The 25,816-nt window shown below is 37.0% G+C and overlaps 1 protein-coding gene across 1 annotated transcript in view; it reads right to left on the bottom strand.

Moving 5' to 3' along the window:
• Positions 1–25,816, bottom strand: part of DNAJC15 (DnaJ heat shock protein family (Hsp40) member C15) — a 76,742-nt gene that overhangs the window by 31,921 nt on the left and 19,005 nt on the right. Inside the window, exons 2-4 of the mRNA XM_021697912.1 lie at positions 16,283–16,334; positions 13,240–13,313; positions 3,872–3,948 (exon numbers count right to left, since the gene is read on the bottom strand). Coding sequence (XP_021553587.1) covers positions 3,872–3,948; positions 13,240–13,313; positions 16,283–16,334 — 203 coding nt within the window. The remainder of the gene's footprint in view (positions 1–3,871; positions 3,949–13,239; positions 13,314–16,282; positions 16,335–25,816) is intronic.

The following is a 25,816-nucleotide window of genomic DNA, read 5'->3' as shown; positions in this document are numbered from 1 at the left end:
TACAATTCAATAATATAGCATAGCTAGATAGATAGGTGGATCTGATTTCAAAATGAGTGGAGGATCTGACTAGACCTTTTTCCAAAAACATAAAATGGCAAACAGGTACATGAGGTGATCAGCATCACTAATCACTGGGGAAATGCAAATCAAAACCACAATGAGATATCACCCCACAGCTTGTAGAATGACTGTCATCAAGAAGACAAGAAATAAACAAGTGTTAGAAAGATGCAAAGGGAACTGTTCATGGAAATGTAAACTTTGCAATCTATACGTATTATACATACAGCAAATCAATATGTTTTACATCCTACATATACAATGTTTTTTGTCAATTATATCTCAATAAAACTAAAGGAGAATTTTTAAAATTAAAAAAAATTAAAAATAAAAAAGTCTTTTAGTGTAAGGACTATTAGGGTATTCCTTTTTGCTGTTTTTTGAAAGTCCTCTGGGGGACCATTTCAAACTTACTTTTTGTTTTGTAGATACTTCCCAGATAGCCAATCAAGACACTGTCTGATTCTAAAGACTACTAAGTTTTGAAAAAGAAGTCATTAAACACTGCACCAGGGCTATGAACACTTTAACTGCCTAATTATTAAGAAATGAAAAACACATTATTTTTTTTTTAATTCCAATATGTTTAGTTTCCTGTAGTAAGTCTACATTTATCATTCTCTTTCCTTTATTAGTTATGTTTCCTAGCTCTTCTGTAGATATTTGACATGTCTCCTTAGGTAGATACTAAAGAACAGAAGCTATGTTTTGTATCTTAAAATAGTATCTAGTATTAAATATGCAATAGATGCTTAATGCATTTTATACAGCCCTCCAAAAGAAAATGGCTATAAAGGGGCACCTGGGTGGCTCAGTCATTAAGCATCTGCCTTTGGCTCAGGTCTTGATCCCAGCGTCCTGGGATCGAGCCCTGCATTGGGCTCCCTGCTCAGCAGGGGTCTGCTTCTCCCTCTGACCCTCCCCCTTCTCATGTTCTCTCTCTCTCTCCAATAAATAAATAAAATCTTTAAAAAAAAAAAAAAGGTAATAATTATCAGACTCATAGTGGTGAACTTTGGGAATGAGGAAAGTATTCTTGTGTGCCTACAGAGTTTATTCCCTTTTCCTTATTGCTATATTAAGTCTCTAGGAACTTAGTACATTTTAATAAATTTATTTGTTGTTCTAAAGATTAAATAAGATGGGAGAATCGTAGTTCTTAAACATAGTATAAAAATTAAATAAAGAGCAATGGATCTCCAGTACAAACAATTTCACCATGAAATTGAAAGTATAACTTTAAATATCACATTTCCTAGATCAAGGAATACACAGTGTTCCCTGGAATGTGTACCCAATTTGACTGGGACTGGGAATTGGGGTGCATGGAACTGAGTGGTGTTCTCTAATCCTGGGGCAAATGGAGCAGCTTTGGTTTCATCATTTTTACTATTGGTCTTTTGAATAACATTTAGCTTAACACAGTTCCACAGAAGTTTTCAAAAAGTATGACAATCACACATGTGCATCACTTCAGAGAGTAACAGGTATAGTAATAGTTTTTCTGGGCAGCTCGGTAAAATATATTAGGTTTCATAAAATATGTAAGAATGTACAGGATCATCTAGTAGCACATAGAATATTTTTTAATAGGTTATCCATACAGTCAGCTCCATTTTGCCTTTACCTATTTGTTATATAGTCTATATAGTTTAGATTCATTGATCATAGAGAATGGAGCCACAGCAATGTATTCACATCTTAAAGAATCTTCTCAAAATCAACACTACCTGATTGAAAGAAAGGGCTAGAGGAAAGCAAATAAGGCTTACCCTTCTATTTAATGTGTTAAGAGCAAATATTTAGCTTCTGCATTTGTGATACAGATAGGAAGAAAGAGGAGCCAACATTTATTTAGCACCTGTTATTTGGTAGGTACTTTTATAAAAAGGTATCCTCCTATCATTTTACATTATTTCAACAAGGCTAAATAGTATTGATTCTATTCAAAACTGAAGAAACTGAAGGGCAGAAGAACTAAAAATAAGTTGACCGGGGGGCACCTGGGTGGCTCAGTCGGTTAAGCATCTGCCTTCAGCTCAGGTCACGATCCCAGGGTCCTGGGATCGAGTCCTGCATCGGGCTCCCTGCTCAGCAGGAGCCTGCTTCTCCTTCTCCCTCTGCCTGCCACTCCCTCTGCTTGTGCTCTCTCTGTCAAATAAATAAAATCTTTAAAAAAAAAAAAAAAAAATATATATATATATATATATATAACTTGACCAGACTCGGACAATGCGGTGCTTTAGTGATAGAACCGGGACAAGGATCTGTTTTGCTCAGCTGGTATTTGTTGAGTAGTTACTAAGTGCCATGTTTATATTAAGAATTATCTATGTATTAGTCTTCACAACAGTCCTAGGCAATAGAAACTGATATTATGTTTATTTTACAAATGATGACATTGAGGTCACACAGCTGGTAAATGGTAAAACCGGTATTCATACTCAGACTCACCTGTTATTAGAGGATATACTCTTAACCAGCAAATTATCCTTGTGAAATTTTCTACAGTTTCTAGTTCAACAGGATAAACCTTTATAACCATAAATCTTAAGTTCTAATTATCTGTCTCAATAACAGGAGTGCCTTGGATGATGTTAAATGATATTCTCAAGAACCTTTGTATATTCCTATTTCAAGACTATGAATGGGATGGTGTGGGGACCCAATAAAACTTCAAGAAAAATAACAATACCATCCTGAATAATATTAAAGCAAATAATTATCAGCAATATAGCCAACTTCCTAATTTGGTTCCCCTACCTAAAACCTATTCTCAGCGAGAGATTTCATCTTTTATTTAATAAAGCACCAAGCTGAACTGAGCTGTTTCCCTTGCTTGTTCACCTCTTTGTTTTTCTTGCTAAGGCAAAAGAAGTAATTAAATGTTTTGGCCTTAAAAATCTGCTAATCGGGCGCCTGGGTGGCTCAGTTGGTTAAGCGACTGCCTTCGGCTCAGGTCATGATCCTGGAGTCCTGGGATCGAGTCCCACATCAGGCTCCCTGCTCGGCAGGGAGTCTGCTTCTCCCTCTGACCCTCCTCCCTCTCATGCTCTCTGTCTCTCATTCTCTCTGTCTCAAATAAATAAATAAAATCTTAAAAAAAAAAAAAATCTGCTAATCTACAAGAGATTTAAAAGACTATATCAATATAGGGCTTTATGACCTATATTGCTTGTGTTGATTAAATCATCAGAAGATCTGTTGTGGATGACATACTATAACCAACCCCCACAAAAATTTGAGTGAGTTCTAAAGGAACATAAAGTAAACAAATGAATATATCAACTAGCAAATCTATAGCAGGGTACATCACTTAACACTAAAGTTAGGAAGATATCACAGAGCAATCACACAACATTACCTTTCTCCTATGCTGTCCAAAGTCACACAATAGATACTAAGGTGAAACAATTATAATAAAATATGCTAGATCAAATTATGGAAATAGAAAAGAATTGTGAAACAGATCCCATGTCATAACAGAAAAATGATTAGATAGCAAATTATAAAACTAAATCCAGAAACAATTCAGTGTCACAATAAGGGATATTTTGATAATTGCTGTGAAACTAGTATTAAGAGTTCCTTGTTAAGGAATAAAGACACATCACATCACGCCTGATATTTTTAGGGGGAGTAGGATATTCTCTTAGATGTGAAGTTTTAAAATGTAAAAATTTTGTATTTTCTTCCTCTGCCTCCTATTCATAACTTAAAATATAAGGATAACTTTACTGTAACATTTTCTCCTTTTTCCAAAACAAGCTTGGCCACAAACAAAATAATACTTATTCAGCACACGTACCTTATACCCAAAATAAGACTAGCTTCTCGCCTACTCATTTTCTGTTCAAATCCTCCTTTATAGTAGGATGAAAGGCTCTGTACAGGAAAGAAAGAGCATGATATAATTAGTTCCATGTATGAGGTGGCATGACCTCAATCCCATCATAGCTGCACTAAGTAAGAGCAATGCATTTTACTAGAAGTCAACTCGAAACTGTGAAGGGGCGAGCACTAAGCAATGATCCTTTACAAGAAACCATGACCAAGATGAACTTAATATTTCACTTTCAAATACATTAATTTTTCTACACTAAGATATAACAGAATAAAAGAAATCAGTAGAAGCAAAAGGCTTGAACTTTTCCTAAACTCTGCAGTAATTTTCTCATTGGATAACCTTGATAAGTCATTAATGTTGGTATGACACACATCTTTTTTACCTCCAGGACTGGCTGATAGAGAAGGAAGAGGAGGAACTGACAAAGTGGGGAGGACATCAGGATAGCAGACAGGCAGGCCAAGAGAGACCAGAAAACAACTTCAAGGTCCCTGAAAGGTGACTGGAAAGGCAGGAGCCAGGAAGAGAGTAGTATTAGAGAGGCTATTGGGCCAGACTGGCCGGGGGGTGGGGACAGGCCATAAGCAATAGAAATAATTTAGGATTCTATTCTCAGAGCACTGGAGTAATGTCATTTGACTTTCTTTTGAAAGGATTACTCTAAATGCTATGTGGAGAATAGAAAGAGTGGTGCAAGAGGGAAGCAGGAGACCCGTTAAGAGGACATAACAATAATCTAGGCAAGAGATGATGGTGGTATGGGCCAGTGTGGTAATAGCAGAGCTAGTTTAAAAGTGATCAGATTCTAAATGTATTCTGAAAGCAACACTATGAGAGAGGGATTAAAGATGATGTAGTAAACACTACCATACACTGCGCAGCTTCTCCTTCAGAAGTGAAGGACTTACACTTTGGGTGCTGGGCTGTTGCTGGCAGATGGCAGTGAGCCGTCAGACTCTTCAGGAATTGCCTTGGCTGAAGAAAGTCAAGTTCAGGTCCCCTTCCCAGAGCAGTCTCTATTTAATGACTGGTTGATATGGGGGTATAAACATTGTAGTTCTCTAGAGCTCAGTCCTTAGACTTCATATCTATAATTCACTTATCAGGTGATATCATTTAGTCTCATGGCTCCTTGCCCCAATCTGGGAGAACCACCATGAGCCATCTGGGCTTCAGAGCTTGGCATGGGGTTGGCTGAGGCCTTTGTTACGACTGTACTGCAGCCTAAATTGTCCCTTTGTCCTTCTTCCTTCTCTTTCCTTCTGGAACTGTCGATCATACGAGCACTCCCTAATGAACTACTGTTGTACGATTTCTATTCCTTTAGTGCCCACGGTTCGTGGTCATGCTGCTTCGAAGAATGAAGAGGGAGACCAGACGAAGAGTGGTAGACAGCAAGGCAAAGTTTATTGAGCGACAGTACAAAACTCCCAGAGAGGGAGGAGACCCAAGAGGGTTGCCATTTTGACATTTAAATCCAGGGGTTCTTATGAGCTCTTTTGTGGAACTATCTTAAGGATCCTAAGTGTGGGCCCCCTGTGGATTGGCTGCTAAGGCATGCCAATCAGGGCTTTGATCACACACCCGTCTACCTACTGGGTTATTATTCACATGCTGGTGGTCTTTTGGGTTAAATGGAGATATCCATATCTGAATGGAGAAGTGTGACTTGGAGGTAACATTGGGGAGTCATGAGTATATATACAGTATGTAAAGCCATGAGACTGAATGAGATCACCTAAGGAGTGAGAGAAGAGAAGTCCAAAGACTGAACCCTAGAGATTGCAAGTCTGAGGGGCAGAGAAATGGAGATGAATCAGTAAGCAGACAGGAGGCCCAGCAGTGAGGCAGAAGGAAAAGCAGACACCAAAAGTAAGGAAGGGAAAAACAGTTTCAAACACTTCTGATAGGTTAAGTTAGATGTGAGCTGAGACCTGAAGGCTGGATTTATCAAAGAGGTCAAAGTCGTTGACAAGAGCTGCAGGGAGGGGCGCCTGGGTGGCTCAGTCATTAAGCGGCTGGCTGCCTTCCGCTCAGGTCATGATCCCAGGGTCCTGGGATCGAGCCCCCACATCGGGCTCCCTGAGCAATGGGAAGCCTGCTTCTCCCTGTCCCACTCCCCCTGCTTGTGTTCCTTCTCTCACTGTGTCTCTGCCAAATAAATAAATAAAATCTTTAACAAAAAAAGCTCTTTTTTAGAGCTGCAGGGAGTGGGAGTGAGAGTCTGATTAGAGTGGATTTAAGAGAGAACAGGAGGGAAGGAATGGGAGACAGCAAGTACAGACAATGCTTTAGGAGTTCTTAACGGAGAAACAGGATGCATGAACTCAACTTTGAAAAGGAAAAAATACATCAATGATTGTACTGCTTGTAAGTTTTTAAAACATGAACCCCTATTTTTGTTAAGGAAAAATAAGTAAGTGTATGTTTACATAAAACAACATCAGAAAGTATATACACTAAAATGTTATTTTTGGTTGGTGACATCATGAGTAATTTTTTTTTCTTTATGTTTATTTTTACTTTCTAAATTTTCAACAATGAACACAGGCTACCTGTACAATTTTTTAAAAAGAGAACTAAATAAAAGACCAAGGAAATTATTAGAACTTAAAAAATGAACCAGATCTGGTCATTTATATAAGCTGTTGTCTTTGAACAGCTTGTTAAAAATTTCTACTTGGTAATAATTCCCTGGCAATTAATTCATTTAAACAAGCACTTCAGCACCTAGTACATGCCAGGAACATTTCAAATGAGACAGGTCAAGTTTTGTCCTTCATCACACAGATGCTAACCTATCAATGTACCAGTGTTGTGAGGAATATGATAGATGATTTCAAGTTTCAAGTAATTAACAATCTAGAAAGAAAACTAAAAATAATACCCTTCTCCAAGGTCTGAGTGGAGGAAGAGAATCAAATTATTTAAGTACACATAGTAACCTGGACAAATTATACACACGCACACACGTACATGTATACACACACACGTACATGTATACACACACACACACACGGAGGGGAATATACAAAAGACTAGGGGATCTAACAGAGGAATAACAGCTGGTTTTAAGTTTTCTCTCAGCAGACTAAAATTTTTACTGGATGCGTACCTTTCTCCCTGACATTTCTATAAGTATTTATTTACCTTAGAGAGCTCCAAAATGTCAACATAATAAACATGATAAATTGATGTTTCATGAAGTGTCACTCCCACTAGTCACAAAGCTCATTAACCCTAATGGCAGGTATTGCATCTGAGCAATTGTTTACTTTTAGTTTTGCCCAGATGGAAAAGGAGACCCAGAACTTAAAATCTAGCATTTGGATGAGGCTCACACCCTAAAACACTGACCTGCTTATGAGTAAGTGAATCTGTGCATATCTGTAAGGAACAACTATAGAACAACTACATCAAATAGAGCAGATGGTTAAACTTTTTTTTTTTTTTGGTTATACTTTTCTAATAGAATTTCTAAGAACAGAAACAGTATGATTCCACTACTTTTATGCTGCTATTTGAAATATACCCTGAACCTTACAAATTATTAATTTGTATTATTCTATTCATAAAGTATATATATAAACAACATACCTCAAAATCATTTTCCATCTAAAATTAGCATTAAGGGTGCCTGGGTGGCTCAGTTGGTTAAGCGTCTGCCTTCAGCTCAGGTCATGATCTCAGGGTCCTGGGATCAAGTCCCACATCGGGATCCCTGCTCAGCAGGGAGCCTTTTTCTCCCTCTGCTTCTACCCCTCCTCTGGCTCATGCTCTCTTGCTCTCTCGCTTGCTCTCTCTCTCAAATAAATAAAAAATCTTTTATAAATAAATAAATAAATAAAATTAGCATTAAATGCTATAGTGCCATATATTATCAAAGGAAATATGAAATGAACCAAGTTAAACAAAATCTTCATTAGAAAATTTACTCAACCAAGAGCTGGAAATACAAAAGCCCTCCAGACAACCAAAGAAGAACTGTGTCATTCCATAATCTTAAGAAATACACTTCCCATAAACTATAAATTCCTAGTATTTACAATAATCTATTTCATTTAGAGAGCCACAGAGGGATGATATTAATTTGTGCTGTTTCCATGAATTTCACTTAACCATAAGACAAAGGAAATCCAATTTTTATTTTTATTTTTTTATTTTTTAAAGATTTTATTTATTTATTTGACAGAGAGAGACACAGAGAGAGAGGGAACACAAGCAGGGGGAGTGGGAGAGGAAGAAGCAGGCTTCCTGCTGAGCAGGGAGCCTGATGCGGGGCTCAATCCCAGAACCCTGGGATCATGACCTGAGCTGAAGGCAGACGCTTAACGACTGAGCCACCCATGTGCCCCAAAAGTCCAATTTTTAAAAATTATATTCAAATAAAAGGACATTTTCACAAATAGAAAAATAAAAGCCTTAAAAGAAGATGAACGACTTGGGTTTTTTCCCCCAGGAAAAAAATAAGGGGTAGTTAAACATTAGCTGAGTTAATAACATGTTAATATATTAAAAATCAAGCAAAAAAGTACTGGCTCAAAACAGAAGATTGCATACAAAAGGTCTTTTACTTTCTAAAGTGCCTTTGAAATGAGAAGAGAGATGTTTTTAAAAGGAAAAGTCCATTACAGGCCTAGAAAACAAGAGATGATACAAGTAACTTTAAAGAAATTCTGAAAGGTTGAAAACAGGTAAGACTGCACATACAGAAAAATAACTGCAGCCTCAAACACCAGAGGAAAAAAGAAAACCCTTCTCAGGAAATTAAGAAGAAAACCCTACCTTTCGAGTCAACAAATACAATAACAACATCAGGATAATTAACTAAACCAGAACAGCAGAGATGACCATTTCTAACTCCAGTAATAAAGAGCATAAGGGGCCTACCGCCTGTCATTTTGCCCTCAGGCTAAGAAAGACAACTGCATGCCTGGGATGTATCTCATTGTTGGGGGTAGGTCCCAAGAGAAGCCAAGGAGAGTACTAGCAGATCACATTTCAGAACCCAGAAGGCCAGGGAGGGACACAGTTATGCCAAGGAATAAAATATACATGGTACTCAATCTCTCCTCAATCTCCCTCTGGAGGTCCCAAGCCTGCCTCTGGGCTCCTTGCTTTGGAAGACATGCTGTTGACATAACCCATCTATGTATTCACAGCCCACTATCAACCCTCTCATTCAATTAAATTATTGAAGTGAGTCTACCAAACTGCTGAGGAAGGCCACTTATATTAATCAACTTAGTTCCCACAAACAGAAACCAATAACCAAGGATTATCAGACATTTGAACAAATCCAGTATCATGGGAGAAAAGCAGAACAAAGATGAACAAATAACAACTGGCTTTTGGAGGAAGGAGATAAATCAGGAAACAGAAGAGGATTTAACAAAATTTGAATTAGTATCTTATAGCCATAAAGGGTAAGTTGCTATGAAAAAGAAGAAAATTTTCAGATATTAAAATATTACTGATGGGGTGCCTGGGTGGCTCAGTTGGTTAAGCCACTGCCTTCGGCTCAGGTCATGATCCTGGAGTCCCTGGATCGAGTCCCGCATTGGGCTCCCTGCTCGGCAGGGAGTCTGCTTCTCCCTCTGACCCTCCCCCTTCTCATGCTCTCTCTCTCTCTCATTCTCTCTCTCAAATAAATAAATAAAATCTTTAAAATATTACTGATGTAAAAAATTTAGCAGATGGACTAAATAACAGAATGTCCACTGCTAAAAACCAACCTGGTGATCTGGAAAATAAGCTGTGGAAATACTGTGGAATGTAAAACAAAAAGATAAGATGGAAAATAAGAAAGATACACTTAGAGGTCCAATGTGTCTCTAATAAGAGTTCCAGGAACAGAGAAGAGAGACAGTGGAAGGAAAAAATAATTAAAGAACAGCATAAGAGAATCTTCTAAAACAAAAGATAGACAATTTTCACTTAAGTCTCACTAAGAATACCTGTGAAATTTCAGAACATCAATAATAAAGAGAAAACCCCCAAAACTTCCAGAGTTAAAAAACAAACAAAAATCACCAAAAAACTAAAGTTTGTGTTTTAGACACAAACAACAAAAGAAAACCAAAACAGGCTGCTTACAAAGGAACAATCAGAACAATCAGAAATGAGAAACATCAGAAATTCTGGCTGAAAGTCTTAGTGTACCAGAAAATGTGGCTAAGAATATGCAAGAAAGCATGTATGTGGCCACTGAGGTTCATTCAGTCTGAGCAGATTTTTTTTTTAAAGTAATCTCTACCCCCATCATGGGGCTTGAACTCATGATGCCAAGATCAAGAGCTGCAGCAGGCTCCACTGAATGAGCCAGCCAGGAGCCCCCTGAGCAGAGATTTCTGTCCTCCTCTCATACTGGCTCCACCAGATTCCAAAGAGCCAGCAGCTAACTGATGATTAACAGTGAGAGCAAAAGAAACAAACTGTTGGCAGAGAAGAACTTAAGACATTTACCATCCATGCATTCCATATGAAAAAATTACTCCAGGCAGTATTCCAGAAAAATGGAGGGAAAAAAGGTATGAAAAAACAAAGATGAGATTTAAGAACAAGATGATGTTAAAGCACAGAGAAAGCAAACTTCAAGAAAAAATTTAAAAAGAACCCACAGGAACTTGAACCTTGCAGGCCTTCTTTTGAGTCACAGAGATTTAGTGGCACACGATTACAATTCCCATTTTTTACCAACTCTATTTAGTTTCATAATGAATCATATTTACAACATCAAAACACTGTAAATGCCGTTGTTTTGTGAAGATTGACACTTTGAAATCATTAGTTTGCCAAGAGAAAGTATGTATATATTTATTTCTCAGTTTCCCTAGAATTACTAATATTTAAAGAATTGTTTAAGACACTCTTATCTTCAGAGAGGTATAATTATGATGACGATGATGATGATAAAGATATTCTAAGAAATATTTTCACTGCAAATTGCAGTAGCACTTCGTTGGGGAAAAAGGGGCCAGATTTATATAAAAGTGTTCCTTACCTCAGGCCCACAAAGGAGAAGGAAAGAGGGATACATCATTTCTCTCCTTAAGAAATGCAGGTGCCAAGTTCAGTATACCCGTGACAATCTCTTAAATTATTCTACCTTATCCGTGAGCCTCCACAGAGCAGTGAAAATTTTCTCATTTTCTTGCTCTCTCTTCCTTTACAATGTTAAATAATGTAGTTCTACAAAACTTGTCTTTTGTTTACAATATAAATATGTCTACTGAAGATCACCTTAACAGAAGAGAAATAATTTCTGAAATTTGCTCCATTCGTTATTTATAAACATATGGAAAGACATAAATAACAATCCATTAAAGAACTACGTCACTATTTCCATTCCTATATTTCAAGCCACTATTATCCATTACCTGCACTATCTCAATACCCTCTTAACTGGATTGATAGCTTTTACTCTGGTTCATTCCTGTCGACACTCCATGCAGCGGGCAGAGTGATAACCTAAAATGCAAATCACATCGCCCCCATGCTCAAAAACCTTCCGAAAGCTTTCCATTACACTGAAAGTAAAATTTGCAGTCTATTGGGCTTGAAATGATCTAGGCCCTACTCTACCACTATTCTCTTTGCATACTCCTCTGGAGTTATTCTCGCTGCAAAGCTCATTTCCACCTCAGGACCTCTGCAGTGTCCTCACTGCCTGGAAAGCTCTTTCTTCAGAGATTCACCTGGCCTTCTCCCTCATCTCAGAGAGGACTTCCCTGACCCATCTAATATAGATTCCTCATTGCTTTTATTCTTTAACCTCTTACACTGATTTAGTTTTCTTGAAAGCAGTCAACACTTCTACGTATTATGTATTTTACTTACTTGTTAATTGCCTGTGTCCACTAAAATGTATGCTCCTAAGGGCAATGTCTTTTTATGGTTCCCTGACCACAGCCCACTCCCCACAATAACGTCTGGCATGTAGTAGGAGTTTAATGAATACTTACTGAATGAATGCTAAATACCTATTAATACTGCAGCCAAATAAAATATAAGTAGGAAAACAGAAGGAAAAAATACCCCCCCCCAAAATGTTCCCTCTAATCACACAGACATTCATTTTATTTTTTTTATAAAGATTTTATTTATTTATTTGAGAGAGAGAGACAGCGAGAGAGGGAACACAAGCAGGGGGGAGAGGGAGAAGCAGGCTTCCCGCGGAGCAGGGAGCCCGATGCGGGGCTCGATCCCAGGACCCTGAGATCATGACCTGAGCCGAAGGCAGACGCTTAACGACTGAGCCACCCAGGCGCCCCCACACAGACATACATTTATAGGTCTGCAATATCACTTGCACTTCTTTTGAACCTGAGTTTAATTATTTGTCAGTATGTCATCCTTTGAAAGTGTGGTCATTGTTCATGACTAACTAAGCCTCACAAGCCTGTAATGCCTTTGCTAAAACAAGCCATTCATTCTCAAATTGCTGCAAGCCAAGTTGATCTATCCCATATCTGTTTCTATTTCCCAGAAGTCAATGTTTATGCTGTAATGCTTCAGTGAGTTTTCTGTGCATTGTGTCCAGTGTTACAAAGCAGTTCACTACACTGCAGTTTTTTAGATACCTACTATCATTCATTCTTCACTTATATTCAGCTCAGGAGAGTAACTACAATGCCTGTAGATGAATGTATAAGCCCTACAGATTTCAGGATTGGAATCTTATCATTTTATGTTTGAGATGACCAGGTGCTGGTACAAGGGGACCAGTCTCAAATTTTAGGATGAAATAAATTCTTGGGTAAGCTCCATCAGGGTAGGGACCGTGTCTATTTTGTTCATCAACTATACCCAGCTTCTACCACAGAGATTAGTATAGAAAATCACTGCAAGAATAAATAATATTAATTAAACAAAAAAGACAAATTACCTCAAAGTTGGTGTGATACTACTAAAAAGAATATAGTAATTAGGGGGCGCCTGGGTGGCTCAGTTGTTAAGCGTCTGCCTTCGGCTCAGGTCATGATCCCGGAGTCCCGGGATCGAGTCCCGCATCGGGCTCCCTGCTGGGCGGGGAGTCTGCTTCTCCCTCTGACCCTCCCCCGTCTCATGCTCTCTCTTTCTCACTCTGTAATAAATAAATTAAAAATCTTAAAAAAAAAAACAAAGAATATAGTAATTAGATGTCAAAAGCAGGAATGAGGTTAGAAATAAAAATAATGTGGCCAAGAAACTAAAACAAATCAATAAATTAAACAAACCGTCCAAGGATATATGTTGGAAAATCCAAGACATTTTCTGAATTACTATCAGATACGGCATATAAACAAAAGTCAAATTGAGCCTTCTTACTAAAGCCATCTTTAACTCACAGGCGTGGAAATCTTCTTTGCCGTTTCTGTGATTACTTGTTCTAGAGGCTTCCAGATTTGAAACGCATAGCGACCTAAATAATAACAGGAATAAAAGCAAATATATTTTCTATAATCAAATACAGTACCCACAAGGTACTAACCACAATATTTACTGAGAGCTTCTTGTATATATGTTATTTCACCAACCATTTCAAAATGTACCAGAAAGTCCTATTTTTTCAAATTTCTAGTTTATTAAATGGAGGAAGCATTTCATTTTAACATCATTAAAAGAGTTACTAAATTTACCAAGTTCTAATTCATGATTCTAAAATTAGAAAATGTCAATGTTTATGTATCTTACATTTATACAACATGCTAGGTAACAAAAAAATAACATCCTAGCACTCCGTCCACCACCAACTAGAGAGAAAGTCCTCTCACGTGTGTATATTCACGTATCTGGTTATTTGTACTGTTTTCTCAGTGATGATCACTTTGAAATATACAGAAGACAAAAACTACTTAGGTCTGTACAACACAGGAATAATTTTAATGGAGTTACCTCTAAGGTAAAAAAGCAGTTATGTAAGAAATAGTCACCAAAGATATGGACTGTCAACTTCTCACTGAGGATGACTATTCTCCTAAAAACATATTTTATTTTGCTGCTTTCTTTTCTTAGGTATCCTACTAATTAAAACTCCTCTGTCTTCAATAGCAAAACAGGTTCCAAACTGTTTCGAGGGTATGGAACAAGAATAAAATATGACCTGGCCAATTTACCTTTTGTACCCTAATCAGCACATGTATCTACTAATAGTAGTATCTTTCTTCCCAAAACGTCTTGCTAGAAAACCCATTATGACACTCTGGACTTTATTCAATTTCCAGCCATAACCTTCTTCGCAAATGAAGATTTCCACCGGGGAAGTTCAATTACAAACATCTTTTAGAAAAAGTTACTATCTAAACATACTGTTATTCCTGTGCAAACAACTTGTGAAAGTGAGAAATAGAACACTAGAAATGGAAAATGGGAAGTAGTCAATCCAAGTAGAAGACAAAAAATTCTTGAGATCAAGGAGAACATTAAATAAAGGGACATTAAATAAATTAAATAAGTGAAACTGAATAAGTGAAAGCCTAATTCATCCAAATCTCTTATCCTAGAGATGTCACGTCCATCTGATTCTACAATGGTACAAAGTATAGCTTTTAAATTACCGCAAAATTCCTTTGAAAGCACATATAATCAGGCAGTCTCAATGAAAACAGCAAGCAAAGCCTTCAACAAGTGACATCTGGAGGTTTACTTGAATCATAAACCAGAAGACCTAGTTCCAACAAGTGTAAGTATACTTTCTCCTAAATTCTATTATTCAGTTATATTTGGCTCTGGAAGAAATGTTCCTGCTATTTAATATTATAGTTAGTAATAAGAACTTGGCGGGGCACCTGGGTGGCTCAGTCATTAAGTGTCTGCCTTCAGCTCAGGTCATGATCCCAGGGTTCTGGGATCGAGCCCCACATCAAGCTCCCTGCTCAGCGGGAAGCCTGCTTCTCCCTCTCCCACTCCCCTAGCTTGTGTGTTCTCTCTCTCTCACTGTCTCTCTGTCAAAAAATAAATAAAATCTTAAAAAAAAAAAAAAAAAAAGAACTTGGCAACAGCATGGTATATACACAATACACATGCCAATTCTTCTCATTTTAGAAAGAAGAACCTGGCAAAAAACTACAGCATCTTTCTTTAATTGCAAATAAAAATCTTACATTTGAATTTTAAAATAACTATGCCAATAATAGTTAATACTGTAACAGTTAACACTAAAATTGTTTCATGTTTATAGGCCAGTTTGTCAGAATTCCTTTTTGGACATGATAGTCTCCTCGTGAAACCTCAGTATAGTTATAATGTCAAGATACAAGACCCTGATGGCACAAAGACCAAGAGAATCTGAACCACTGATCTTCTTGATTTTAAAGTGTTTATTGTTAAGGTGCTTTAAAAGAGAGTTGTGTGAAATTAAGTACCATACTTATAAAACAAAACAAAAAATTTTATGTCTCATTTTTTTACTGGATTTTACTAACTCCATATAACCACAATGGAATGTAGCTTCACTTAAAAAGAAGATCCAAGAAACAAAATCAAACCCATGGAACTTGAGATACAAATGCTAAAACAAAAAATGTAAAGCTTTATCAACAAGGAGATGCTCCCAGATTAATATATGATTAGGAAATAGCCATGTAATTTAAAACTATAAGTTAATGACTGGAAGAGAGAAATTTTGCTTTAAATTTTTATAACTATTCTTTGGTGATTTGGGCAGTAAAAGAAATTCTCCTGAGTTTATCAAAAAAATTACACCAATGTGTTAAAAATGAAGTAACTAATACATTACAGGGAACAACTATGCTCATCAGAAAAAGCGACAGCTCAGGAAATGTGTAATCTAATCCTGCAAGAAAAAAATCCAACATGGTACAATAAAGGAACCCCATATCACTTACATTGCTTCATATTAAAGAATTTTTTTAAAGTATACTATATCACTCAAACTAAAAAAATGCCAGGAAGGTCAACTATTATTGGGGCTAGTTTTCCTAGCTTCATACATTGTTTTTTTTGTTTTGTTTTGTTTTTTTAAGATTTTTATTTATTTATTTGACAGAGAGAGACACAACGAGAGAGGAAATACAAGCTGGGGGAATGGGAGAGGGAGAGCAGGCTTCCTGCCGAGCAGGGAGCCTGATGTGGGGCTCAATCCCAGGACCCTGGGACCATGACCTGAGCTGAAGGCAGACACTTAATGACTGAGCCACCCAGGCGCCCCAGTAGCTTCATACATTGTAAATTTTCTTCACTACACAGTTCATCTAGTTTTTGCTACATTGACAAATGTTCAGTGACTATAAATGGGAGGAAAAAATGAGAATGTATGTCTTAAAACCCAAACCTCAGAATACGGAGGGTCTCCTCATGAATCACTATAGAAACTATTTGAAAATATTTCTTCTGCAACATTTATTGATAAGTATCCTTTATTTATCTCACCTGCAAACGCAAGAGCTGCAACACCCAGTCCTACAGCTATCAAACTTCTTGCCTATGAAGGAAAAAATGATTATCACTTACACAGTCTTACACACTAGCTTTTTTAAAGTAAACCATTTTAAATAATGAAAATAATTACGTTAAATACATTTTCCTCAACCTCTGCTGTGAAGAATAGAATTTTTTTCTTTAATCTGCAGTGTCTACGGGATTCTACCTATTGCGTACTATATCAGCTAATTTTCAGTAAACCAAAATTATCCTAGGTATCACTTAATTTCCATATATTTGAATTCATTCTACCCAAGAACTTGTATGTTACCTATTACTAAAATATTTTCTGTAGATTCTTCTTTTTTTTTTTAAGATTTTATTTATTTATTTTGGGGGTGCAGGAACAGAGGGAGAGTGACAAGTAGACTCCACACTGAGTGCGGAACACAACATGGGACCCGATCCCATGACCCCAAGATCATGACCTGAGCGGAAACCAAGAGTAGGATGCTCAAATGACTGAGCCACCCAGGCGCCCCTGTAAATTATTCTTTTTTTTTTTTAATGTTTTTTTTTTAATTTATTTATTCATGAAAGTCAGAGAGAGAGGCAGAGGGAGAAGCAGGCTCCCCGCCTAGCAGGGAGCCCGATGTGGGACTCGATCCCAGGACCCTGGGGTCGTGACCTGAGCCAAAGGCAGACGCTCAACCATCTGAGCCACCCAGGTGCCCTAAATTATTCTTAATAGTGGGTTAAATATACTTATCTTCTACAAAGATAAAAAGCACATATTCCCTTTATATTTACAAAGCTCAATGGCATTTGCTATACTTAAAATTTTGATAAAACATTAGATCTATGTTTAGTAAAGAAGTCAAACTGCCAAAAATTAGTAAAAATTATGAATAATTTAAAAGTTAATTTACTTCTACCTTTCTAGACCAATGTAAAAATTTTTAAGTAAGAGCCAAGAATTCAGAATCTAAAATTATGAGCTCATTCTGATAAAAATCTATTTTAAATTGGTTATGTACTACATATTATTCTATGCTTTTCTCCTTTACCATCTCAGAAAAATATTTAAGTCACAACAGAAAAGGTTTATGTAGCAGAGATCAATGGTTTCCCCCCAACATCCCCATTCTCCCTTTCTTCTCTAGGATCAAGAGTTCCTATTTTTAACCAGACATATTTCCAAGCCTCCCTTAGACTATGGCTATGTTAACTAAGTGTTGGCTTTTAAGATAATAAACAGGGTGGTGGTATGTGCAACTTCTGAGAAGTCCTTTGGGGATGGAGGAAATGTCCTTCTCCTTTTCCATTCCCGCTTGCTGGAAATGTAGACATTCTACCTAGAGCAGCCATTTTGGATAAAGAAGGAAAAACAATGGGATGAAAGGAGACTGTGTCCTCGATGATTATGGAGCTGCCATAGCACCCCTGGACTGCCTTTACTTATATGAGATAAAAATAGAATTCTATCTTCATAAGCCACTGTAATTTCCAGGCACTTGCAACCAAGTCAAATTTTGATGGATACAGAAATTAAGGAGAGACATCACAGAAATGTTTTTGTCTGATTAGTGGTGAGAGAGGTAAATCCACTAGATCCAGGAAAGACCATTAAAAAAAAAAATCTAGAATAATCTCAGTAGGAAACAGAATGGATTCATTTCACATTGGTGCAGAAGTAGTTAGATGGAGGCTGAGACTAGAGGGATGATAAAACCAAAAAGCCCTACAGACATCAGTCTACAAGTTCCATAAGAGAATACAAGCCTTAGGAAATCAAAGCCCCAAATCTTCAAGGGAAGACTCTATCATGAGAAACACCAGGAAACAAAGAGCACCCATATGAGGTGCTTTAACTTTAATATCCAGTTAGCTTTCTCTTAGAAATCTAGAGCTCTTCATGGACAAGATGAAGTTTATCTATAGTTCTCAGTTCTAGTTCTAAGATAGACCTTTTCACCAGGCAGTAACACTGGTGCACTTTAGGAAAGAAGATTCTTTCCCTGGCAGAGGAGAGGAAGCCTAGAGCTAGCTATCCAGAGAGGCAAAATAGTTTCCCAAGTTCCTTTCAGGTTGTGTAGACAGGTTGTCCTGAACAGAAGGGAAGTGAGTACTGATTTAAAAGAAGATATTCTGTTGAGGTATATTTTTGCCATTTTCTAGAGCTTCCCTGAGGCTATATAGTTTGAAATTTCCAGTCTTATCTTCCACTGGTTCACTTTAATGAACCTCAGTCCAAACAAACTACTCAACTGTTTCATGTGTGAATTTATTTCCCCTCCTTATAACCTTGTTTATTCTTTCATCTGACTAGAAATATTTGCCTTTGCCTACCCAGATAGTTGTTCTTAACTCTTCAGCCTAAATCTGCCACAGAATGGGAGAAGTCATTAGCAACACGTAACAGACAATGAGCACATATCCAAAGACACATATAGGATTCCCTCACATCAATAATAAGACGAGGGACAATTCAATAGAAAAATGGGCAATGGGGTGCCTGGGTGGTTCAGTCGTTAAGCGTCTGCCTTCAGCTCAGGTCATGATCCCAGGGTCCTGGGATCCAGCCCCGCATCGGGCTCCCTGCTCAGCGGGAAGCCTGCTTCTCCCTCTCCCACTCCCCCTGCTTGTGTTCCCTCTCTCTCTCTAATAAATAAATAAAATCTTTAAAAAAGAAGAAAGAAAGAAAAATGGGCAAAAGGTCATGGGCTTCATAGAAAAAAATCTAAATGGTTAATACACATAACAAGTACTCAATGAAAAGAGTAAGTAGGGGATACTAACAACAACAACAAAATGGTGCAGAAATATTAATACCAGCATATAAAGATCTCCAGCCTTTGCGGAACTTGTTCTGTCCATTGAGGCATCCCAAGCACCAAGCAATAGTATCTGTACTTCCTAGGATTATTGTGAGGATAAAATATAATAATGTATATAAAGGACTTAATATAGTGGCTTGGCACATAGTTAACAGTCAGTAAATGTGAACTGCTTTTAATATTATCAATAAAAATAACTAGCTATTATTGAATATAAGTGGTATGACAGAAGTATGAACAGTGTTCTGTAAACCCTGAAATTTGTCTAAAGGAAGATTCATATAAGTAATTTTTGAGGTAGGCCCTAGAAAATGAATTGGTCTTCTCGAGATTAAATAATCCAAATTTTCACATTTCGAAAAATGCATATTTAAAAAATGTAAAGTCTTGAAAAATTGAGTTAGTCTATATAAAAGTTCACATTTTTATAGATTAATAATTATTGTGTCTTTTTACTACTTCAACTACTCAAAATACAAATAGCTGCCTCTATAATTCCAAAGAGATTTTAATTTAAGGTATTTATATCAGAAACATTAAAGCATTAGGCATTTGATCATTTTTCACTTTAATACATAAACCTAAACTATGTTTAACAATAAAAATTCAATTTAATTCAACAAATAAGTATTAAGCACTCTGCTGATTATTCTCCATTTGTCCCTCCAGATTCATTCTTCACCCTTAGGACTTGCTCTGTACTTCTGCCTTCCCTTATCTCTAACGACCACATTATCCAAGTCCTCACTTGCCCTTTAGTTTCTGGGTGGGTTTTGCCAAGGAGAGGAAGTGTCAAAAAGAACACCAAACATAGGTTAACAATCACAGGTGAGGACTCCAGACACTTCTGCCTGTTGCATCTTCGTATCAAAGTTGCCAAGGAAAACACTGTAAAAGTCAAGCACTGGATAATGCTTTACTTACATTAGAGAAGATACAGATCAGTTTCAGTTGTATGCATCAGTCCCTTATGGCTAGTGGGTGCCCCCAGCAGCTAGCTGACTAAGGGAAATGGGCCTTCAAGCACCCACCCTTCTGGTGGTGCAATAGAAGGACCTTCCCTCTCTCTACCCTACACTGTCCCTGGAGTCTGAAATACTGATATATCTGAGGGCATATGTAAGAGCCATTGACTATGCTTAAGCAGAACTAAGAAACACTCAATAAGCACGAAACCAGGAAAGATAATGCCACAAAGGTGGTAAACCCAGCACAGGCTATGTGAGCTCCTCTTCTCTTGGTAGGGAAGTATTCTGAGCCCAAGGCCCACTTTTATGTGGCCAAGTGGGACTGAAATACTGTGCATAAGAGACAGTCCTTCCCAACAGGAAGCATCAGCAGAATAGCAAAAGGTGGAAAGAGATAGAAGTAATGGTACAATTTACTCCCTGCTATGTTTCCTCTTTGGCCACAGCTCCTGTTAAAGGGCTCCTCTTCCATGCCTACAACTCTTACTGGGTTCTGGAACATAATTCCCATCCTCTTGCCCCTTTCCCTGGGTAGATAAATTTCCAACCATTGCCAGGCCCTGGGTGATTCATCATTCATTTCTGGTTACCTTAAAGCATGCCCACCTCTGCCAATAATCCCTTCATTAAACTATCTTCAAAAAAAACACCACCCATTACTACCTGACCCTCACTAATACAAACATTACATACACCAGTCACTACCCTATGCACAGGGCAAAGACCTATATCAAATGAGTCCTATGTAGGACACTGAACATGGTGGGCCTCCAATGTTTACATTAATCTCCCAAAGACCTTTATTTTTATCCTTATTACAACATTTATTACACAAAGTTATAGTTAAATGTGTTGTGTCTCCTTTAGCTTTTCTAGATACCAAGTGTCTTTTAAAAATCTAATGAAATCAGGGCGCCTGGGTGGCTTAGTTGTTAAGCGTCTGCCTTCGGCTCGGGTCATGATCCCAGGGTCCTGGGATGGAGCCCCACGTCAGGTTCCCCACTCGGTGGGAAGCCTGCTTCTCCCTCTCCCACTCCCCCCGCTTGTGTTCCTGCTCTCGCTATCTCTCTCTGTCAAATAAATAAATAAAATCTTAAAAAAAAAAAATCTAATGAAATCTATGGATCACCCCAGAAAACCATAAATATAAATACACAGCAAAATTTTTATATAGTTTGAAGGGATCCAAGGGTTTCTCTGAAGCCCTTCAGTTTATGAGTCCCAACATGAGAATCTCTGTAAAAAAATAAATAAAGAAGCTCACTAAACTAAAAAAGGGTGTATCAGTTACCTTTGTGCTCCTAGAGCACATCAGAAACCTGCCATATGTATTTCATTTTTCATTCATTTAACAAGAAAAATATTAATAACATAACAAAATAATAATAATACGAGAAAAGTAATGTTGATGCCAGAGTTAACCTCTATTTCTAAAGACTAACTTTACAAAAAGATAAACACTAAAGGCCCTGCAACCTTTAAAAACAACAACAAAACCAAACCCAAATTAGGTAGATCACTGGAGCAAATAAAAATATTCAATATATGACCAAAAACTGTGCAATCAAATCTTATTTATCCACAGTGAATGGACAAAGTATAGCACAGCTCATCAAAAACTCATTTTCCTTACTGGAATTAAAATTCCTTACTGGAAGGAGTTATATCTTATTTACCTCTTCAATGGTATTTGCAATTAATTTGATATTAAAATAATTTATACTTTTTAAGCATAGACAATTGATAACAAACAAAAATATATTATTTGGGAGCTGAACCCAACTTGAGATTTTCAAAAAATACCATGTATCCTACACAATCAGATTTTGTACTATGAAATAAGAACAAAGGTCTTTCTCATAAAGTTTTCAATGGAAATACTAAAACTATTAGATATAAGCAATTAAGTTTTAAAACTTTAACCTTAACTGGTCCAGAATAAGAATATGATCAATTTCCCAGAAAAACATATTTATCTATTACCTAACAGTTTTCTATTCACTAAAAATTCATTGGTATTTTTCTTTCAGACACAAATTGAGAGAGGTCTAAAACAACAACAAATTCCCCCAGCCCTCCACATATGTGAATGACCCCAACGGGGAAAAGAAACTATCTAATTGCAAATATAGAAAACAGGAAGTACAGGAGAGCGAATCTGAAATCTCAGCAAGTCATTCACACAAAACTCTTAACCATACCTTTATTTGGCTTTAATTTTTAAAAGTAAAATAACTTCTAAAACATACTGGGGCTTTTAAATTGTCCATGGTTCATTTAGCATAACTGTGTAAATATCAGAGAACTCCATCAACATCTTCTCTCATTTACCACTGTTGAAAAAAATTTCACATATGCTTTATTACTATGCTATTTCACATTTACTTAAACTTCAGTATTATATCCTCAGGCTAACCAGATCTAATTTATTTCTTTTATATATGCAACATCATATCTAATCCAGTGTCAAGCACATGGTATACTTCAATTTTTATTTTGAATGTTTTTTAAATAACGATTCTTTAAAACTAAATTGCCAGTAACAGAACAACAAAAATGACACTGAAAACACAATTTAAAAGCAAAATGGTGAATCAGGCATAGTGTTAGTACCACAAGGAAAGTCATTTTCTTTTTTTTTTTTTTAATTTTTTTTTTTTTAAGATTTTATTTATTTGTGAGAGAGAGAGAATGAGAGACAGAGAGCATGAGAGGGAGGAGGGTCAGAGGGAGAAGCAGACTCCCTGCTGAGCAGGGAGCCTGATGTGGGACTCGATCCCGGGACTCCAGGATCATGACCTGAGCTGAAGGCAGTCGCTTAACCAACTGAGCCACCCAGGCGCCCCGGAAAGTCATTTTCTAACAATGAGGCAATAACCAGGTTAAATGTCTAAAATTGCTCATGCGACTGGATTAGCACGATGGTACATCTGTGATTTTACAGCAACTAGAGAAATGTTATTTCTTTGACTTAGGAAAACTACAATATGTGCTGAAAATAAAAGTAATCAGGCAGTGGTATTTAAAAAGAAAGATGTGTATATACCTGTACTCTGGCCTAGCTAAAATTGCCATAGGTGTCATACACACATAGGAAAGAGAAGATGGTAAATGCGGATGCCATACAAGGGTTTTTGTTATTGTTGTTCTTAAAAATATCCACAAAGCTGCCTTCGGCAAGTTTTAGTTTTGAAACATTTTCTTTGAAGACTCAGATGTATATGGGTTTGGAAAGTAGCTAACATTATCTAGGCCTGCAGAAGATCTAAATAAATTCTTAGATACATTTTTCTTCTCTGTACAACATTAGGCTAGCACATACTTAAACGAGCTGATCTTTCTATAAAAATGTGCACATATAAGAATGACAAATACCATATGATTTTACTCATGTGAGGAATTTAAGAAACAAAACAAATGAACATGGGGGAGAAAAAGAAACAGACTCTTAACTACAGAGAACAAACTGATGGTTACCGGAGGGGTGGGGGTGGGGGGATGGGTGAAATAGGCGATGGGGATTCAGGAGGGCACTTGTGATGAGCACCTGGTGTTGTATGTTAAGTGATGAATCACTACATTCTACACCTCAAAGTAATATTACACTATATGTTAACTGGAATTAATTGGTTATAATAAAAACTTGGGAAAAAATGTGCATATATATATAGAGAGAGAGAGAGAGCGCGCTAAGAACTAAATCAGTTACACATCAGTTAGAAATTCTACCAACTAATTCTTTAAAAACTACTCCAGACTGGTGTTTGGGAACAGTGGTCTATATAAGGAAAACAGAAAACATTCTATTTGCCCCAAATTTGGAAATTCAGTTTTTAACAATTTCATTATGGTCACCATGAAAAACAAAGACAATATGTATACACATAACAAATTTATGTGATATTGGCCAATGGTATTTAATTCTTAAAAATTCATGACAATTTTAGATTTTATCTGTGAAAAATGCCAAAAAAACATAGTTTTCACTGTATTACCTTTGACCATACACAAAGCATGAATATTTTAGATATTAAAATACCCATGCATATGCATAACAGCACTGCAGAAACCAATGAATGATAAAATCTCAATGAAATTGATTGGCTTCAAAATGGTTGGAGAGTTACCACAGAGATTCCTTTTCTTACACTGCTAAGTCTGGCTGAAGAAAAGTCTTATGTCCACACTAAATGGCATCAGAAGAAGATTATGGCTTCTGATGTCTGCTGGCCTTCAAATCTGCTCAATATCATCCTCCTCCTCATCCTTAATTCATACCATTCCCCATTCCTCTTTGCCTTTAGTATTCTAAATTTGTACTTTTTTTTTTTTTTTATAAAACTTCATGTTTTTCATCCATGTGGCAAGCATGAACTCCCTCAATCTTCCACCCTGAGTATCCAAATCAACATTTACCAGTTCTGTTACCCTAAGCTGATTTGTCTGGGCCCATTTCTTCATCTATAAAATGGAAATGTGAACACCTATGTCATAGGATGCTCAAAATGATTTATCAGACAAGGTTATGAAAAATGACCAGCACACTGTGTAAACATGGCAGATCTCTGCGAGTCCTTCTTTACTCCCACGTCTTTACTCTTACTCCTTTCTATTCCTCTCTGCTCAGTCCTCCTGGAAAATTCCTACTTACTCTTCTTCAACAAATAGCTTCAAGGTCATCTCCCAGTGAAGCTTTCCCCATCCATCTCCTCACCCAAGCAAACCTCTTTAGTGCCCCCACAGTATTTAACAGATCTATTATAATACATGGTACATAATTTAATAATGGTTTTACCTATTTCAAACTTCTAAAATGTGAGTTTTCTGGAAGTAGGGACTGTTTATCTCTTTGGATTTCCAAAATCTAACAAAGTACCCAGTACATAGTAGCTTTTCAAAAATTTGTATAATGAGATGAAAATGACCTTAAGAAGCTTCCCCACTATCCAGATAGCTTTTAGAGTTTGTATGACTTATGTATTGTACTGTGTGTTGCTAGTGAATGGAATTATATTTGAAATGGGAAAATGTAACGGACAGTGGTCATCAAATTTAACTAAGACACTAACACATAATCATGTCTCTAAACATCCTAGACCAGGCAAATATATCCAAGAATCTCACAGATGACCAAGAAAATGAAATAAAGAGCCGTGTGTCGGGTAAACTTAATCACAAAAATGAAGATAATCCATAAGTCCATGTAGGAAAACATGAAGAAAAGATTGAATTGTTATAAGAAGAAAAATAAAGAAACTTCCAATAAAAGAGTTAGGTATTTTTCAAGTAGCTATTTGGAGGCTCTCTCATCTTTGACTGGTTGACTGATTTCAATAAATACTCAGTGAGCGCCTACTATATTATATGCCAGTCACAATTCTAAGTTCTGATGATTTATCAGACAAAATCCTTATCCTTCTGAAGCTACATTTTAGCACAAGAAACAGACATTAAACAATATAAATCAGGAAAATATACAATAGAAAGTGTTATGTGCTGTGGAGAATATTAAGCAGGTAAAGAAGTGGGTGTGTATTTGTATACCAAGAGCGTCAAATTTAGATAGAGTAAGCAGGGAAAGCTTCACTGAAAAGGTGACTTTTGGGGGAAAAAAAACTGAAGAAAGTGGAAAAGCCATGCCAATGTCTAAGGAAATGTGGCAGGCAGATTAAGTATGAAGGCCCCAAGGCAGGGGTATGCCTGGTGTGTTTAAGGAATACCCAGAATGCCAGTGTGCA

The sequence above is a fragment of the Neomonachus schauinslandi genome, chromosome 3, assembly GCF_002201575.2.
Source record: "Neomonachus schauinslandi chromosome 3, ASM220157v2, whole genome shotgun sequence".
NCBI classification, from domain to species: Eukaryota; Metazoa; Chordata; class Mammalia; order Carnivora; family Phocidae; genus Neomonachus; species Neomonachus schauinslandi.
This window is presented reverse-complemented; position numbering and strand designations above follow the sequence as displayed.